At 37.7% G+C, this 20,235-nt stretch overlaps 1 protein-coding gene across 3 annotated transcripts; it reads right to left on the bottom strand.

Annotated features, from left to right (window-relative positions):
* Positions 1-1,936: 1,936 nt before the first annotated feature.
* On the bottom strand, positions 1,937-19,938 carry CYP27C1 (cytochrome P450 family 27 subfamily C member 1). Of its 3 annotated transcripts, XM_080601365.1 has the most exons (10): positions 18,764-18,816; positions 18,351-18,449; positions 15,394-15,584; positions 13,588-13,787; positions 12,016-12,225; positions 10,363-10,526; positions 7,999-8,165; positions 7,141-7,219; positions 6,014-6,217; positions 1,937-4,232 (listed from the first exon to the last, which is right to left on the bottom strand). In XM_080601365.1, the coding sequence occupies exons 3-10, from the start codon at positions 15,501-15,503 to the stop codon at positions 4,116-4,118; spliced, it is 1,251 nt and encodes a 416-aa protein (XP_080457491.1). In that variant the 5' UTR covers positions 15,504-15,584; positions 18,351-18,449; positions 18,764-18,816; the 3' UTR covers positions 1,937-4,115. The 3 variants fall into 3 exon arrangements, with proteins under 3 accessions (XP_080457491.1, XP_080457490.1, XP_080457492.1); XM_080601364.1 differs by lacking the exons at positions 18,351-18,449; positions 18,764-18,816 and adding an exon at positions 19,449-19,938; XM_080601366.1 differs by lacking the exons at positions 18,351-18,449; positions 18,764-18,816 and adding an exon at positions 19,449-19,585 and having other exon boundaries at positions 15,394-15,511.
* Between the last annotated feature and the right edge of the window lie 297 nt (positions 19,939-20,235).

Here is a 20,235-nt window from a genome sequence, read left to right on the forward strand (position 1 = left end):
CAGCAGCACAACTCTCCTGTCTAGCTCCCAACACACCCCCAGTGCCTACTTTCCATGCTCACAGCTGCCAGGCTTGCTACTCTCCATCTTCACAGCCACATCAACGCTGGGTACTTAAGGAGCTCTTAAGTTTCATTCACCACTGGAATACAATTTTGCTGTAGTTGTGACTACTTCGTCATAGATTCCCTCCAGACCTACGTACCTACAACAGAGGAATAAAAAAACAGAATAGACTGACTGAACACAGCAATTCTAGTTTCGAATGTACGGATTAGCATTAAGAAAAAAAGAGGAACTCTTAAAAAGCACATACATTTATTTAAAAAGGGAATTTTATGTTTCTAAAATTCCAGTTGCAATGCTTTCATGAACCCTTAAACTTTTCTTGACCATATACATACACCAAAGCCTTTGCTTTCCCTCCTTCACTCCAAAGTACCCAGAGAACAAGATACTCCTAATTACACCTTGAATCTTTAGTATCTGAATTTTGATGTTTTTGCGTGAGTTCTTCTCAAATTCTGTAACTGCTGGTATACGGCTGTGTGGCTATGTTCTTCAAAATACTTATAGTCACTACTGCTTTGTAAACTAGTACAATTTGCATTGATTTAAAAACTTTAAAAATTATGCAACCGCAATCATTATTCAAGCAGAAGGTCACAACAGAAAACAAGAAGATGGAAGAGTTGACCAGAGTTCATTACACAAGATTTATAACCAAGGAATCACTTTATATAATTCTTTTCACCATGTTCAATCTTTAATTTCATTTTTTCCCCCATATCATTTCTCACAGTAAATTTATTCGAGCCTCTCATTCTCCTGATGGCTTGAAAACTTCTACATCAGTTTATTCATTACCACCTGGTGATGCTTGTTTTGGGCAGCATTGTCCTCTACCTTAAGGAGTAAACACCTTAACTTGAACAAATCTGAAGAGAACATTTATCTCCTCTCTCAATATTCACCTTTCTAGATTGACCACATGAATATTTTGTTGAGGATACATTTAGTCTCTTGTAGACATCCATTTACCTTTACCTCCTACCTAATCTAACCAGCAAGCGTGTAATTAAGCCATGTGTCCACAGCCACGTGTCCACAGAAGCAAGTTCTGCTATGACAGAAGTGGTGACAGCTTTCAGATGTGTCAGTGCTGGATCTGCAAGCTTCTGTTCTGCTTAAGTCACAGGCAGGCAGAGTAAAAGGCATTGCAGATATAAACCCTTTCTCCACTCATAGAAATGTTCTATATTGACCCGACAATCTTAGTAGCTGCCTCACCTGTTCAAATCAAACTCCATTCCTGAACACATAACCAAACTGTACATAGCACTACAGATGTGGTCTCACCTCTTCTTCCCTAATCTCTACCAGATATGGTCATCGGATACATTTTAGGCTGTAATTTTCATTATTCCAACACACTTGCAATTTACAGTCATTTAGGTCTTCCTCTATACATTTCATTTTCATCTAGTGAGCTCCCCAAAATAAGTTATTTTCATTCCCTAAATAGATTTTTTATTAGATTCCATCCTATCTTTATTACTACATTCAAGGTTCTGTTTTTCATTTTTCCCCTACACCTTCTGACTTTAATCTTTATATCATTTATACTCTCCTATGTATTAAGCAATTATCATTAATCAAAACATGACATTAGAATCAGTCCCAGAGTGTTTAGGTAACTTTGCCAGCAACTTTCCTCCATGATGACAGTACTCTTAATGATATTTTCTCTCCTTCAACTGGGTCACTGCACACCTTTAATTCTTGTATTAATCCCCATCTTTTCTAGCCAAGCAAGTAATTTCCCATGCAGTAATGAACCTTCCAGTTCTATCCAACAAGTCAGAAACTTTCTGTCAGAAACGGAAGAAAAATACAATTATAAATAGCAATTAAAATGAGAAACAGGACTTGTAAATTCTGTATAAATACTTTATTATGTGTAAAAGACAACTTACATGTTCTATTAAAACAAAATTCTATTAAAACAAGACACAGGTTTACTGTTTTCATTAAAAGGTTCAAATCCTTTAAAGAGCATTTAAGAATGTCTCTTCCCTCTTCCACAGTGATCTATTAGTTAGGAACTGGCATCAAGTAGAAAATGTACTGCAACATAGCAATGGCTGGGGCTTCTAAAGATGCTGTGACAACGCGAAAAGAAGGCCCTCTAAAGAATCAATATTTGGATTTAGGGCTTGGGCCTTTGGTCCTAAGGTCAACAAAAACTGGCAGAGTTGTTTAGTCAAATACTCAATCCACAGACTTGAACAGACCTCTGCAAAAAAAAAAAAATCTCCTATTGTTTGTCAGCTTGCTCCAGCAGATACAACTCTGTTCATTCTACTTAAGATTGAAAATAACAGTGGGACAGAAAATAAATGGGTATAATGTGAATTCCTGGAAAACAGCATCAGAAGGCCAGCTCATTCAAGAAAAAACCCTCCACAGATTACCTGCTTTTCCTATAGTACAAGTATATGCTCAGTACAGGACTAACATTTTAAAGTCATGTAAACATTTTATCTTCCTACAGATGAGTTTTGTTTAGTATTATTTTATATAAGAGAACCATAGGAAGGAGAGGATTTTTTTTCTTTTGTCAAGACTTTGAAAAGGCACTACAAAAAGTAAACAAAAAACTATAAAAATGCGTTAGCTACACAGAATTTCATGTGTACCGTTTTAATTAAAGTGTATTATTTCATTCATATCTTTGACGTATTATAGCTAGATGAGAAAAGAAAAATGTAATTTTAAATATTGAGTTGCACAACTTTTTCTAACTCTACATATGTCTGAAACTTTATCATTATCAGTATGTAAACTACCTCACAAACAACAGTCAAAGCCTGTCTCTCATGTAAACAGTTAACTATACATTATCACATAGATAATATCATGTTAGGATATGCAGGTTTGAGTGTTGTTCAAGGCGTAACATGGTCCCAATGTATAAGGTTTCTCTCAAAAATGAGAATGTACAGTGATACTAAAGTCATCTAAAGACTGAAGTCTCATGCAAGAGACTTTTGTTAGTTGTCACGAGAAAAATAAAGCCAAAAAAAACCCCACCATCTTTCTGGTATCCCCTCTTTGTATTAGACACTAGGAAAAAAAAAAAAAAAATAGAACATCCAAATATTTCAATAAACACACTTCCATCTTACAGAAGGCAACTGTGCACCTGCCTACGGGAACTACATGTGAAGTTTCCAGTTCTTGTTGAAGAACTGTAAAGATAGTTAATAGTAGTATTTTAATTAAATGATAAAAATGTAACAAATTCTTCATTTTTATTATTTACACTTGGTTTTGGCGTAATATTAGCTAGAACACTGAAAGTGGCTTGTGCTGTTCCACTCAGCTTTTGCTTTGGTGATAAGAACAACGTCTAGGTTCATGACTCTACAATATGACATTTAAACTCTTAAGATTTTTTTTTTTAATCATATGGAAACTTTTTATGGGGATTATGTTTGGATAAATTTTAAATTGCTCTGAATTTTGAGTCTAGGCAAGTTGACAAGTTGTATTTTTTTCAGTCATTACTTTTCATATCATTAAATATATGTAGTGTAAATGTTTTTACAGACAAGAGAAAAATGATCTCATAATTTCAATGTTATGTGGAAATTTTTAAAATGCACACTGGAAGACACCAAACAAAAACGCAAACTCATAAAGCAGCTAATTTGCATATACCATAGAGTAATCTTCTTGCTCTCAAACAGACTCACATGAGTAATTAACTTTTATGGCAAAGCAGTGTAATAAAACTACTGAATGACACCAATGTGTCTGAATTTCACTTTGTGTTTTTCAATGCATGTGTTGTTACAGTTCGAAATAAAGAAAAATAAAGAATTTCAGTGCAAGGAGGAATTATTTTAGCATGTATCTTCATGCCTTTAGCATGTAATTGTCTATTATAGGAGAGGTAACTTTTTTTATGTTCTGCCGGGTCTAAGGCAGAGCATAATACTTGATCATTTTGCCAAGTAAGTACAAACCAGAGAACACACACGATCAAACATCCATAAGATACAAGCCTGTTTCCACAAAAAACACACAAGTATTTCCAAAACAGTTGAGTCTCACTTTCTGTCAGAAAATCTCACATTGATGGAGTCTCCAGGTGTTAAAAGTCCATGGGTTTTGGCATGAACTGGTTCAGTTTTGGGAGAAACGTTGATTTCAAAATTCTGAAGCAACTATAAAGACAAATAAGACAAGTATTAGAAAACCTGAAAAAATACAGATGAAGATTAGATGAAGAATTCGGAAAAGAAAATACAAGAGACTGTCACAAACAAAATTTCTGTTATCAATTTATGTCTTCTGTTCCACTGAGTGCTGTGATTCCCACACAGAGAGAAAAAAAAAAAAAAGCTGAGCTATCAGTCTGAACTATCAAAGAAATGAAGGCCTCTTTCAAACCTTGTGAGCTTTCAAACCTCTAGGTACTTTTGATTTCAATTCCTTTACTATAAATCAATACGTACAATTATAAAACAAATAAGTAAGCCCCAATTTCATTGCATGCGTTTATCTTCCTGGGCAGACGCAAAAACAAACATGAAACAGGACTATCCAGTGCACCAAGTGAAATAATCATAATAAGGCAAGGAAACAGATACAAGATCCCTTCCTGAATAGAACCACTCTAATTTGTGGTTCAGTTGCAAACATAAATCATAGAAATGGTGAGCTAAAACAAACCTCAAGAGGTTCTAGCCCACCACTGTTTGAAGCTGAAGACAGAATGCTTCAGGTACCTTTTTTTTTTTTAAACAGCTCTGCATGCATTTTATAGGTACTTTCATCTGGAACAAGTTTTATTAATTGTTAGAATAGGACATGTGAAAAATACTTCCTGAAGTCAGAAGACATGATTCCTTCTGTATCCGTGACATTAGAGAAGTAATCAAATCAAAGAAAGAAATGAGACTGGTCTGACAACTTCTCGTCAATCAGCTCCATGCTTTGTGTACTACTGTTTTTAAAATGCTTAAATATCTTCGTGCTTGTAAATGAGCTGTATAGTATTTTGTTTCAATTTCTTCCCAGAAAACAAAAGCAGGATCTCTATTATTTCCTTGATCCTCCTCTTCAAAAAGAGGAAATTATGTTTGCTTTATTCAGTCCCCTGAGAGCTATCTCATTCTGAGTTCTGAAAGACAGTTGCTAATTGTTTAAAGATTGCTTTAGGTGCTTACTTAAGGAAATTTAAAGGCAAATTTAATCAAGTTTTGCTTTAAATAGATAAAATGTGGATAAATACAGTTATAGTTAAGTAACTATATATAGTTTCCAAATCCTTGAGTTTTGACAGCGCAAGCCCATTTCAGTATTTGAGTTAAAGGTAGCCTTGTAAATGACAAAAACTGGAGCAGCTGTTGGGAAAGCTTTAGGTCATGAAACAATGGAAAACAATATATGTTAATATGTACTATTTACCTATGTAACTATATGTGTAGCTATATATAAAATGATAATAAAGTAAAATTAGAAGAAGGAAAAAGAAGGGACAGAATAACCACAGAAAATAGAAAAAAAAAACCACGAATTTAATCTCACTATTTATGATAACACAATGATCAGAACAAGGATATAAAAAACATTTCACCTGTTCTCATATATTGAGTTCTTTGTAAATAAAATACTGTAACTGAGCAGGTAACCATCCTAATATACGTTAAAGAAGGCTTATAAAAACCTTCTGTACTAAATCCATACATTTCCTTAATAATCTTACCTTTAGTTTTACTTCATTTGGATTACAAAGATTTTTTCTTCTGCCATGTAGTTTAACTAGTATGCTACTCTTCAAGCATGATTATTTTCAATTTTTTAAGCCTTTGCAGAATGAGCATGCTAGACAACACTCCAAAACAATGTTTTTGTGCACAATAAGATATCCAGAAATGGTATACATAGAAAAAAATCATACCAAAACATTTTTCTTCTTCTAATGCTGTCATACATTTCTAACCTGAATCAGTGCAAGATGAATTTCCAGTTCTGCAATTCTTTTTCCAATGCAACTTCGAATGCCATAACCAAAGGGGATGGAACCAAAATTGTCTACTCTGTCCAAATTATCTTTCCTCAGCCAGCGCTCAGGTCGAAACTCATTTGCCATTGGGAAATTCTCTTCACTGTATGAAGTAGCATAATGACAGAGTGCCAGCTGTGTCTAAAGAAATAAATGTTATTTATACTTATCTAACTCCAATACACACACACAAAAAAGCGCATTTATACTTTTATCACTTCAGGGTTATAAAAATTAAGTATCTTTGAGTAATTCCAGGAAAACAAACAAAACAAACAAACAAAAAAAGCACAATTAGAGAAGATCAACGAGGAAGGAGATTGGAGCAAAAGTCACAGGAGCTGGGAATTGTCTCAAACAGGTATTATGAGAGAAAGGGAAAAGACACAGGATAATGGAAAGAGAAATAATGAAAGAGCGTTAAAAAACATCTCAGGGGAAAAAAAGAAGCAATAATAAATGATTTTTCCAAATAAGTTCTAAGGGAAAAAAAAAAAAAAAGAAAGGGATATTTAATTATATTAAGAATCCTGAATGTTTCAAAGCAGTGTTGCTCCAACACAGAAGTAAAAGGGACTGTGTAGTCAACTGGAAGAGTTACACAGTTCTACCTTGTTCTCTGTGTAATATTTGAACAATAGAAGGAAATATCCATAATTTTAAAAGGAAATCAAGGTTTCTAAAAAGGGAATTAATAGGCAAAGAACTAGAAAAACTGGCAAAAATAATGAAATTCATACTTTTTTTTTTTTAAATAAAATTCTAACATTGCACAGAGATGTTTTCAACAGATTCCACCCTCAGGAATATCAAGTACAAGCCACAAGGTTAAACTTGATTAGCAGGTGAGGAACCAAACCTATTAAAACAACGAAAACAGCAACAAGTCAATTATAAAATCAATTTTTGTCATATACGTGGGTACTGTTATAACATTTTTGTCCTAATGCTCTAGGTCAGTGAAATCCTTTGAAATCAGTGAAGTGTAAATATGTTCCAACAGATTACATCTCAGATACAAAAAATAAATCCTGTTCTCTCCAGAAAACTGCAACAGAACCTACCCCTTTAGGTATCAAGTATCCTCCAACAATCAAATCTTTCTGGGTCACTCTTCCATTTCCTGGCAATACTGGGTATAACCTAGAGACAAATATTTAAGAGAATTTCAAGAGTAAAGCTAATACAACGTAAAAAGTTTAGTTTCCAATCTAACATGCATTCAGAGCGCAAAGGTTCTTTGAAAGTACAGATCAGTTGGGAGATAAAAAGACCTTGAAACATCTGTGAGAATATCATTAATACTTGAGAGAAATATATAAACTAGTAACTGGAGGTAGAGCTATTTGGTCTATGTGTTTATTTGCTTTATACATGTACAAACGGGCAATCAGTTGGTCAAGCTGGAGTTTTTTTGTTTGTTTGTTTTTTTAACACTACAGAGAGATGAAAAACACTTGTTGAAGCCTTCTTTAACACCCTCTTACTCCTCTCACCTCACTATGAACATTTGGTATAAACATAAAAAAAAAAAGCACGTCACATGCCTTCAATTTAAGTAAAGAAGCTTAAAATGAAGAAGCAAAGTACCACTTTGTAGTGTGGGGGGTGGAGGAGACTAGGTTATTACAGTCCTTTCTACAGACTAATACTTAAAAGGCCAAAATCAAACTTTCAATTACCCGCCTTAACAGACATGTCCTAAATATGTGATACTAATTTTACCGTACTTAAAAAGCATTAAACATTATATAAGCTATCATATTTCATTCCCTGGATATCCTTGGACACAATACTGCTACAGTAAGTAAAAGCAGAAGGAGCAAATAATAAATATCAAATACAAACATTAGCATTGACTCAAAATTCATTACAACCAAATGGAATTATTTTTTTTAATTAACGATTACAAAAACCCTTACCTCAGGGTTTCTTTCAGCACAGCTCTAATCAAAGGCAATTTGGGGACATCAAGAGCAACAGGAACTTGGTCTTTCCCCAGGTTATTGACTATTTCTTCATAAACACGTTGTTGAACCTCAGGGTGCTTTGCCAACAAGTATGTCGCCCAGGACAAGGTAAAAGAAGTCTAAGGAAGAAACCACTACCATCATCATTAAGTCCAACAAGAGCAGATTAAAAACAATTTCAAGCCAAGAAAAGCAAAGTGTTCCCCTATGTGTTTTACGTTTATGGTTATAAAACTGACTGGTAATGATTAACATCTGGATTCAATGGGATGTTGTCAGACTCCACTATCTCCTCCTTCAGCCCTTTTCCGCCCAAATATCCTCCATATATCAAAACAATCCATGCTGATACTTTCTCAGTGAAATATTAAAAAGTAACAGAAAAAGCAAATGCAAACAAAACTACATAAACAATACTGAAACATAAACACACTAAACAGCAACCTGTGTTGTTCTTAGCATCTTACAGCATTTAAGACAGATTGTTAACTCTACCTTAATTTTCTTGAATAATTTTAAAATGTGTTTGTTTTTCTACTTGCATAATGAAGACAGACAACCAGTTTCACTTTCTTAGCAGTAAACAGTTTCATTTTTAGCTTCTCACTCATTGGGACGGCAAAGCTGAATATCACATTGTATGGGTATGAGTTTAAAAAAAAAATAAAGCTGGAAATGTCTTATTTGGGGCTTGCATTTAAGAGCAATTTAGAATGCAAATTCATCATGATGGTGACCTTTTATATCATGTTCAAACTGGGGTATAGTGCTAGAAGTAATTCTCAGAAGCTTTATTTTCTTCTTCTTGTAATATTGAGTTGTTGTTCCCTGCTAAATACAACCCTGCCCTATTCCTCTCAGAGCTCAGAGGAGCTGGCAGTTGTGCCAACTGCATACAAAACTTCCTGTGATGTAAACACTGTTTCTTCCCTGGTTCCCAGCTCCTTCATAACCTCTTAATAATTAGCACTTTTCCAGGGACAGCCAAAATGCTTTGTAGCCAAAAGCTGCCTTACAATTTTGTTGAAAGCTTTTATAACCCTCTAAACCGCCTTCATTTTCTGTGATAAAATGAGATCTGAAATGACAGCAGAAGGGGATAAAAAAGGTTCCCTCAATTTCTGTCTTGTGCCGGGAAATGAGGAAATCACAAGTGCCATACTCTCACAAAATTGTTGCCAGCTGAGAAAGTTGCGTCAAATGGAAAGAGAAACTCATTGGCATGAACTTGAACACTGTCCTTATAACTTACTGAAAACTTTGTCACACTAAAAGTGGAAAATTAAAGGTCTGAAAGATTAGAAAATGAATAGGCAGAATAACTGTGCTTTACTTAAGAGCCAAACATCAAAAAGCTCTCTAAACTCATAAGCCCGTGGAATATTTAACGAATAGATTGATCTTCAGCATGTAAGCTTTACATATGCTCCTTACTTTGGAATTCAAAAGTATTACCATTTTGCTTTGTTTTCCTTAGAAACCTTACAGACTTTTCTTAAATTCAAAAAAAAAAAAATCTGTATTCAATTATCAAGATTTTTTTAAAAAAACCTTTAAAGATACTTTTTACTTAATCTTTTTTAATTTAAGATTATTAAACACAGCCCTACATAGCGCTCTATTAAATAGTAAAGTTCTTTTAAAAAAAGTTTACATTCATTTATAGTAACACTGTTCACTGATACTCTAAATCCATATATATAGCATATACAATACAGTAATTCTTATTTTCTTATTCTTCTGATTGCCTTGCTGCAGTCAATGCTAAGCTGCACTGGTTCCATGTAACAGGTCTGAGAAGAAGGGTAGATATATACATGGCTTTTACATTTGTCTGGATGACAAATGCATCATTTGGTCTAGCTTGGCGCACTTGAAATGTTTCCCTAGGGGTAACATACCTCGTACTCCAGTTTAATTAGCGCTGAGCCCCATCACCATGACTCTGCCTCAGCCTGGCTGACTGTTGCCATCTCAAGTAGAGGTAGAGTGAACTCATGTTCACCTATGTCAGTGCTGGGCTAACATCCCCCTTCTGTGCCTGTGGCCCCCGTCCTAACTGCAGCAGAAACCAGGCACCTGATCCAAAACACGTGTCCCAGTTGATTTACTACTGACTTCATTCCAGTAGGGAGATTAGACAGAATAGCAAGTTATTTTCTATCGTATAAAAGATATCATGACTTAAACGTGTCAGAAATTATGTCCTTAAAAACAACACGCACATCCCTCCTGTACTCCCAAAGGTAGCTGTGGATGGTACTGTGAATTGATTTACAAAACAACTGTGCTCAATAAAAATGATAACAAGCTTACTGTGTCCACTCCTGCCAGCAGCATTTCAGTCATATTGGCATAAATCTCCTCCAAAGTAAGCTCCTTACTCACTAGGAGGTATGTAAGTAGCCCACCATTCACTTCTTCTCCTTGGTCCAGTTGAGACTGAATAGCCTTCAATTTGTTGTCAACATGGATTTGACCTTTGGGATTCAAAAAAATTGTTAGGCCTCCATTTCTATTTTTCAGCTGGTTCCATTCAGTAACTTCAGTTCCTCTACTCCCTTATGCTATACTACATAGCCATAACCAGATAAAATATTTTAAATCTATTTTCTCAGGGAAAAGATTAAAGCGCGGTGGTGTAGGTCCTTGGGTACTCGTGATAAGGAAAGACTGAGCTGATAGGAGCCTTGGTGACTCTCAGCACGAGAACGCTGAGCATGAGGAGAGGACACAAGAGGCTGTAGATTCTGACTGGAAGCGAAGAAAGCTCAAGGTCAAGTTTTACGCCCACCTGGCTTGTTTTCTGATGACTCTGCAAGAAGTGGTGACCTGTGCAGAGCGTGCTGCAAGTCAGCACACAGCGGCTGTTACAAGATGTTAGCGGCAACCAGGAGGTCAAAGCCACCGAACTGAATCACACTGAAGACAAAGATGAGGAGCATCAAGTAATAACAAAAATGGAAAAACTTCAGTGAATGATATTTTCTTTTGAATGATTTTACCCACAGTCCCATTTATACCTTTGTGACTACAAACATTTTCAGTGAAACAAGTGCTTCAAAGGTGAAAACTCCTCTGAAAATGAGTGTCTCACAGAATGAGCTTACAAAAAGAACTAGAATCGACATATTCCTTTTTGAATTCTTCACAAATACACACATCGCAGTGATATTCACCATTTAATTCCTTTTTTCACAATGGAATTAAAGAAAGAAGTAGCATAACAAGTTTCAAATGGAACAAATTCCTCAAGAACAGTTTTTCACCTACTTTTAGCTGAAGTCTGCTCTTGTTTTTAACCCACGAAAGGGAAAGAGAGAACTTTTCCACGGGAAATAATTTAAAAGTGGCAGTGTAAAAAAGTTCAATGTGTTTTGCAGAAAACACAACCACACCAGCATTAAACAGATTCCCTAATGCTTACTGTAAGTACAGATCAATACATATAGGCAGATTAAAAAAATAAGAAACTTAAGAATCTGCTCTGAAAAAGACCTACACAGACCTACCTAGACAAATAGTGTTAATAAAATAAATACAAAGATGCATGCAGTTTCCTAAAATTAGACAGGGAAAGAAGGTTCAGACCTCTGAAATACTCCAGAATATTAAATATATATATATATATATCAAAGATAACTTCTCCTTTTTACTCAGATGACTGAAAGCTGAATCATAAAGTAGTATAAAATGCTTTATTTAAAAAAAGATACTGCAGTACCATGCTATATTTCTACACCAACTTCTGTGTTTGTATGTGTATATTTAAACTTCACAATGAGTTTAATTATATTATTACTCTGATCATTAGTTAATAGTTCAGGTGGGGTGTTTTTTTCATTATCACAACATCTCTTCCACTGCAATGCTTCCTAGTAATTTTAGGTGAGAAATACAGTAAGTCCTGTTCAAACACACAAAGAACCTGCAGGAAAACAGCAGAACTTTTCTACTACTAAATCTTACTAAATTTGAAGAGTCCGTCCCAGGATCTGCAGAACTCTTTCCAGGGTTTTGGAATAAGAGGACGAAGCCATTTGGGAATAGCACCTGCATACATAGTGGTCTTAAACATACTAAACATCAACTCCAGAGCCTCAATATATTCAACAGTCTGCTGTGGGATGTTGTTTTCCAGGCAGCCCAACCGGCATTCATACAGAATAGTTGCCACACCTGCACATACGAGATCAAAGAATTTGGTATACACTTCCATAGACAGATATTAATAAGGTGAGGAATTAAAATTCTAACATAATTATAATCTTAATTATTCTAATTTCCAAAAGCTTTGTTACTATCACTGCAGCTTTGAGTAGATAAAAAATTAAAACAGTAAAAAAAGTAAAAATCCTAGTTAACATCCCAGAAAGACTATGGCTACCATGTCAGTAATGTTCAGCGTGAGAGGACAGCCAGGAATTCCAAGAGAAGCAGAGCAGCCCTCCATTTTCATGTGTCTTTTATTTCTCTTGCACATCTTTCAGCAACTGCCAATTCTTATGCATTCTTTTATTGTTTAGATAGACTTTTCGAAAAATCTAACACACTGGTTCTCTGAACAGCTGACAGTGAGTTGATCAAAAATGCAGTTGATATAGGAAATAAATGAGTGCCAGGCACAAGTTATAAATAAAAAGCTAAAAGAATGTGAAGAATTTAACTTGCCAGTTAGAGTGAATCTGTAAGCTCAGAGTTTAAAATTCCATAAAATTTGTAACTTAGTTGAATGTGATTTTTAGACATTAATAATGTAGAACAGACTCAGATTAGTTTGCCAGACAGACAGCCATTTAATGCAGCATCTTCATAGGTGAGCAATTTTGAAGTTCTTGCAAAACTGAAGTTATTTGGATGTCTGTCAGCAGAGTGCCTGTGTTTTTAAAAGGTACTATATATAACAGGATCAGGCTGTATGAAGCCAGTCAAAGGAATGTGTGAATGCATATGGCCATTAGATCTCTATAAGAACACAGGAAATCCTACACTAGTGGAGGCTGGAGTTCCATCTAGCACAACATTCCTTCATTAGTAGTAGCCAGTGCCAGGTGATTTTAAGGCAAGCATAATCTCACACTTGGTATGTTGTAGGCAGGGAAAAGCACTATCTTTTCCCACAACATACTATGAACAGAATTTAAGTAGTGATTGCTGATCTGGAACTGGGCCAGTAGACTGTTAAATTAACATGTCTTAGAAAGCAAACCATTAGAAGGTTAACACTCTTATTCTTGAGAAATTTATATAGAAACATTGAATATTGAAACTGGTCAGGGCTGTGTCTGTACATTTTGCCTATGTGTCAGCATTTCCACAGTAATTGTCCCTTATTACAAAGTATCGTCTGTTTGGAATCTACAAAGGAATTCCACCGATAGCCACTGCCTTCAGGAGGAACGTATCTGAATGCAAACTGTCAAGCTTCCCATTTCAGATTAGTCACGATGGGGTAAAAGTCATTTATGACAAAAATACCTAAACATAAGCACATCATTTTACATTAATTTTCGCCACAGATGTTATACAGCTCAGACCTACCTTCCATTGAATACTTGAAGAAAAGGTTGTTAACATTGGTCACTGTTTCCCCATCATCCTCTTGACTTCTGAGGGTGTGGATCCTTTTAATCAAATCTGTGATAACTTCATTGACTCCTCCAGAGTAAACAGCCACATCTTGGGGTTTCAGAATTTTTTGCCTCAGTACACTTCGCATTTTTAGCCATTGTTCCCCCTCCCTAGAAGAAATTATTAATGTCTACACACAACTATTCTTAACAATCACTAGCTCAGGGAGAGCTCTGAAATGACAACTGCTTATATTATTGAGATGAAAAATGAAGTAGTGAAATGAAAATAATGGAGTTATGATAACATATACTCGGTATTACGCTCCTACATTTTCATTTCGTACTTATTGCATGTTCACATTAGAATTCAGTGTTGCAACATGTCTATACATCTGAAGGCAATCTTTGGGTGACAGAACTTGTCAACTCAGTGTTCTGAACTTGACATGTGTCTCCAAATTAGTTTTAGTAGTACTTAACATAAGAAATTAAGATTTGCACAATTTTCTTACTAAAATTACTTTAAATAATTATTTGAATGGATAGTTTGCAAACTTGCTTTTGGTTAGAATTGGTACTTAATTGTCAAAGGTAGGTATCACATCCAGATCTGACAAATCAAAAATTTAAGCTAGCACTGTAAATCCCATTATTGATAAATCACTTTCAGTTATGTTAATTCTAAATCTACAAAGAAATAGGACAACAGACTGAGCTTTGAGAAACTATTTACAGCTAAAATCTCCTTTAGGTATATTTTGAAATCTTTTTGTTGAAGACTAGAATTCTGAATTGTAGCATCTGCCTGCTTGACACAAGCAGAACGGTTGGGAACTGTGGCTCCAGGGATAACTTTCAATTCCTCATGAAGACAGGCAACTGTCTTTAATGAATTTATTCTGAATTGCAATGTATTTCCCATGATTTTTTTTTCAACTGGAATAATGTTGCTGTAAGGTACAGAAACTCACTGGCCAGCAGCAAAATTTAATCTCTTTAACAGACACTTTCTGAGTCTCTCTTGATTTAAGTTCTCCTCACACAAAATATCAAGGAACTGTTAGTTTGACTCTGCAGCGCAGCTTAAGATTTGAGGCTGAAGTGCCACCATTAAAGAAATAAACTGGCCATGACTCAGGAAATCGGTTTCCCTCTAAATAAACAGCCTATGTCAGCGCTGACTGTGAGCAGTTCCTGGTGGCAAATAACCACACCCACACATGCACTGTCAGTTTATGCAAGCTTTAAAGCTAGATGACTTTTCTACAATCAGCCATGTACAAAAAGATACATCTGCATAGGGATGCGCTACAGTATAAATTTATGATACAGTGACTTCTCTGCATTAATCTAGTGAGAGGACACTTCGGTGAACAATAAAGTGAACCCAAGTCAGCAAGTCCACACAACACACTGCCAACTTGTTGCAGTCATCTGGATCTGAAGCAGATCAAAAAATTGTATTTGTGCAGTGTTATGCCAAGGCTAGTAAGCCCTGCTCTTATATACTGCTTCCAGAAAATCAGTCCCTAAGAATGTTTTAATGTGAGGTAGCTCATTCCACATTCAAACTATGCATTATTACCAATCCTTTGAAAATTTACAGCAGAATAGACAATTCACTATAAATTGATAGCCTCCTCCTCCCCCTGCTAAACATACAAACATTTCCATGCAGAAGAGAATGAATTCCCAGATGACCAGTACAGTCCTTCAGAAAAATCACTATAGTTTTACAATAAAACTTAGAAAATGAAGGGATGACACCACTTACGCAGAAATAAGTCCCGTTGCTCTTCCTCGCAAGTCTCTGTATTCCTGCCATGATTCCATGTTAGCTCTTTGTGGTGCTCTACCTTCTGCCCGGAGGACTTGAGCAACCATATCTCGATCTGCAATGGATACAACAAACTGGGGACCAAAGTGAGACTTGAAGATCTTTCCGTATTCCTGAGTGTGTTTTTGCTACAATATCACCAACAAAGAGAAACAGAAGTAAAGTATTACTAAGGAAAATCAACAGAAAAGGAAACTGAATTTGTCACACAGTGACAATCAATGTATTGCATCTAGAGCTCGATTCCTGGTTTTCCCGTCAAGGAATGGTTTGAAATGTCACGGGAATGCATTGAAGTATTATTGTGAAGTATTCATCAGGAAAACAGAGGGGTCACACTGTTCAGGACCCCTGACTGAAAATACCCAAAGCTCTAAGGCGCAAAAGTGCTAGTGAAACCAAATACCCAAAAAATCAAAGGTCTTGGGGCGCTTAAAAGCACACGTATCTTCAGATCAAGTAAGAAAGAATGTCTGAAAAAAATGGAAAACAAGGAGGTAAGTAGGGTGAATTTGAAAGTATAATACAGAGGGATAATAACTTACTTGCAATGTCTTCTGTAAACAGACTTACTCTACCAGTTTATTCTTTACCAAAAAAAAAAAAAAAGTGTATAGTTTCTTACATCTAACCTAGGATGATGATAGCATAACAGCCTAGTGAAAAAAGTATATTTTAGGACACATTCATCAATGGCAAACTTTGGAGAAAGCCATACATTAATTCTGAAAAAGGAAGGAAAAGTTGAAGTGTTATTCCTGCAGTGAGGTTTGTTTAGTGGCCGACTGATCCACAAGTTGTATGATTCAAGCTGGAGGCAAGCAACAGGCAATTAAACAGTAAGCGATGGGTCACTGTCTGAGGAAATCTTACTGACTATTTTAAACAAATTTAATTACAATATTGTTGTGAAACAAAATAACTCCCAGAAATTCACTTGGAGTAGAGGTTCATCATCATGTTCAGAAAAAGAGTCTGCAAAGGAGTTGTCAAAATTTATCATTAGGACTTTAGATTTAAGACAGTTCAAGGTCTTAAAGGTTTTACTTCTCTTTAGAGTAGCAAAATAAATTAAATTGACCAAATTTGACATGTTACTTGCATCTAACCTAAAGGCATCTGCTTGCAGTTATGTTTGTTATAAATCAAAAAAGTTTGATACAACTAAGCTAGTGAAAATCTAGTGTTGACCCAAGATTAATTTATGAGATACGTTTTAATCAGTACTGGTTACAGAGATGAAACTTTTAATTGCCAACAGTAAATTTAAGACATATGAATTGCCCTTTACCATACGGTACCAAGTGCTTATTAAAACATAATTATTTTTGCCTAGTTTTCAAATAAAACAAGGGTTGTGCAATTGTGGTCTCTGACAGTCTCCACTTGACCACTTTCGGAACACATTAGCCAATTTCAGCCAAGTTTAAACACAGTTAAAGGTCTCCTACAACTACATTCTTCCCATTTCCAACAACCAGCATCTGGATTCAAATGATACATAAACATCTGTCACCCTGACAAGGGATATGCAGCAGTGGGAACTCAACCATTACCATTTCTGCTCGTCTCCTGCTAACCAAACATCACATGCAGACCAATGGGTGATGAAAAAACATTCCCAAAGCAGCTCTTGCCCCCGAGGTATTTTAAGGAGTACTGAAGAGATTTAGAGACCAAGAGGCTTTAAGGCAAGCTTGTGGTGGGAGATGAGTGCTGTAAGGAAAATGCAGTGGGGTGAGGGGGATACAGATCACCAATCCCACAAAAAGAGGTTCAACAAATTTGATATTTATGGAACTGTTTTTATCCACTCACGGTAAGGGATTTATCATGTAGGGATGATAAACTTTACCAGAAAGTAAACTGTCAATCAAGTCAATCCAACATATATCAGTTTTAAAACAGAAATGGGTGAGGACTTCTTGTGTTTTCAGCAGAATGGTGATCACTGTATCAACCTGATGTTTAAAGGAATGCCTGGAATTTCTTTTCCATATTTTCTGTCACAACATAGGTTTTCTTTCCCTTATTCCAGATGTTAAAAATATTACACTTGAACGTCTCATACCATTCTCACACCATTTCACACATCATAAGTCCAAACTGTCAGCATCCAAACCCCTTCCCCTCACCTTTATTTTCTTTATACTCATACAGTACTGATGAGACACGAGATCTGACCCCCATCAGATTAAAAATACTTTTCCTTTGTCATAATTGCTGTAGGCATTACTGCTTTGGCCAGGACTAACTGGAATCATGTTACCGAGAACAGAATCTCCTTTGTGAAAAACGCCCGGCTTCCCCACCCCTTCTGCATATAGCGTACGAGTGCTTGTGAGCGCCAAAGGACATCGTTTAAGTAGCTGTGCTGGTTACCAAAGGGTTTCAGATTAATTCATTCCTGATGTGCACTGCATTGTTAAATTTAACAGACTGTTATTAAGCCGGCTAATGCCTGCCTGCATCCAGCATGTTTGCAAACAGGCCAGCCGTGATTTGCAAAGTGATTTTTGAGACTCTAAATAGAATAAAAACCGGTGTTGTGTTACAACTCCTCCTTGTCCTTTCTCCCGCTTTCCTTTCTATGAATAATGTTCACTTAAGAAGAAAATTTCTTATTCAGCTAGCAGTAGTGAAAAGCACGCACTCTTTATGTCTTCTTACATTCTTTCTAATAGTTTGAATAATTTTCATTGTGTTGACTTGCGTACTTATCTCAAGGTAGCCTTGAATTCGGTGTACAAGGTAGGATTTTAGTGTTACAATACTATGGCGAGTGCCTCGCAAATTCTGTGTGCCACCAGAGCAGTGGTGAAATACAGTAATATAAGAAATATAGCGTAAGAACACACTTTAGCAATTATAAAGATAAGTTTATCTGCATGTACCTGTTAGGAAGTAATTAAGTCAAACAATTAATTCAGCAGCAGCAATATAGAGCTTGGCCGCCATCACACATGGCTCACCAAACACTGAGGAGCGTGACACTTTTTAGATAAAAAAAAATCTAATCTATCTCAGTGATAACTACAACAAAGCCAGCCAAATCCGAGGAACTTATTAGCTCCCCCAGCGCCTAATTTCCTGCCATTTTCTGCCATTTTCCCCCCTGCACACACCCCGCTTCCTCAGCCCACCCTCAGCAGGGCCAAGGGAAGGCGGCTGGGGCCGTCCCCGCTCCCCGAGGCCCCGGGGGTCGCTGCCCGCCCGCCGCGGCCCCTCAGGGAGCCCCCGGCCGCCATCACATCGCGCCCCGTTTCCCGCCTCCCCGCCCGCGCCCACGGGGCCGCCGAGCCGCGACCGTTGGCCCCCCCCGGCCCCGGGGAGGTTTCAAACCGCCCGCCTCCTGCTGAGGGGAGGGAAGGAGGACCCGGCCAGGCGGCCCTGCGGGGTGCATTTATACAAGGGGAGGCCAGGAGAAAGGCGGGGGCTGGGAGACAAAATGGTCTCTGGCTACGGCGGGGGACCGCCGTCAGGGAGCTCGCCCCCGCTGCCTGAGGGAGCTGAGGCGCCTCAGCGCGACCGGGGCTGCCCCCGCCTCAGGGGGGTGCTGCGGTCCGAGAGCCGAGGAAAGTCCGCAAATAGGTAATTTGCAAGTTTGTGAAGCGGCCCAGTTCCAAAAAATCCCGTTTTTTTTTTTCTTTTTTTTTTCTCCCCCGAAGAGTCTAAGGCAGCCACGTACACGCATAAAGATGAAAAGAAAGAGGGAGCTCCAGGAGCGGGGGTACGCGCTACGCGCACAAGGGGAAGGGGGGAGCTCCTCAGAGGATGCCCGCCCGGCTGAAAGCCCCGTGCTTGACCGAGACAAAACCGCTAAACCTCCATCTGAAGGGACGCGGAGATTGAATGGGGCTCCTCCTGACCCCGGCTCTTTCGTAACAGGAGCGCGGTGCTGCTAGCTCGGGGGTTGAGCAACGTTTTGTGAGGGAAAAGCCGAAGTAACCCCGGCGGGACTAAAATCTACGAAATCTCCAACTCGGCTGTACCTGGATCTCATGAATGCGGCCGAAGCCGTCCTTCCAGAAGAACTCGTAAAGATTGTAGAGGGTGTTGGGTCCCGGCATTTCCTGCAGGCTCTTCACCCTGCCGAGCCGCTGCCGGGGGGGCTCCAGCAGCCCCCCTGCGCCCCCCGAGCCCGCCGCCGGCCCCGGGGCTTTGTTGGCTGCTGCCCCCGGCGACTTGTCCGGCACCTCCAGCGACGGGCTGCTGGAAAGCTTGGGCAGCTGGTGAAAGCCGCAGGCAAAAAGCTCCTGGTAGAAGTAAGTCCTCTCCCATTCAAGTGGCTGCTTGCATGCCGTTGTCAAAACCCTCGTGAGGAAAGACATGGCTTAATTTCAGGAAGGTCCACTTTGTTCCCGCAGCGGCTTGTTATGCGGTTGCTTTCCTCGCTGCCTGCTTTAACTTGTACAAGCAGCACTTCTCCAAACTCTTACTGCATGAGCATCAGTTTACACAGACCATTACTTAACGCTCCCTCCCCTAGGGCTGGAAAAGGGGGGTGGGTCTGGGATGAGACTTGAATAGAACGAACCTATTATTTTGTATAATTCAAATCAGATAAATTTGCCCATTAAGCATGCAGCCAAAGTGTAGTTTTTCCCCTCTTTCCCCAGTTGGCAAAATCTCACACGTGGATTATCTCAACTTTCTCCTTCATTGAGAAGGTAGGTTTAGATTTATATGAAAACATTTCCACATCTGCATACAAGTAGCAATGGTTTTCCACAGTAACATTACAAACAGTTCCTGTAAATTACAATACCCAGGGATGTT

This window comes from Anser brachyrhynchus (genome assembly GCF_964034855.1).
Source record: "Anser brachyrhynchus genome assembly, chromosome: 7".
Classification (NCBI taxonomy): domain Eukaryota; kingdom Metazoa; phylum Chordata; class Aves; order Anseriformes; family Anatidae; genus Anser; species Anser brachyrhynchus.

What these genes read in the sequence shown, in the direction of transcription:
- CYP27C1 (XM_080601364.1), bottom strand. Translation starts at nt 19,787, where the DNA reads ATGTCTTTCCTCACGAGGGTTTTGACAACGGCATGCAAGCAGCCACTT. An exon ending in GCCGCATTCATGAGATCCAG is followed by an intron (nt 15,585 to 19,448) that starts GTACAGCCGAGT and finishes GTGATATTGTAG; the next exon opens with CAAAAACACACTCAGGAATA. An exon ending in GCAACGGGACTTATTTCTGC is followed by an intron (nt 13,788 to 15,393) that starts GTAAGTGGTGTC and finishes AATTTCTTCTAG; the next exon opens with GGAGGGGGAACAATGGCTAA.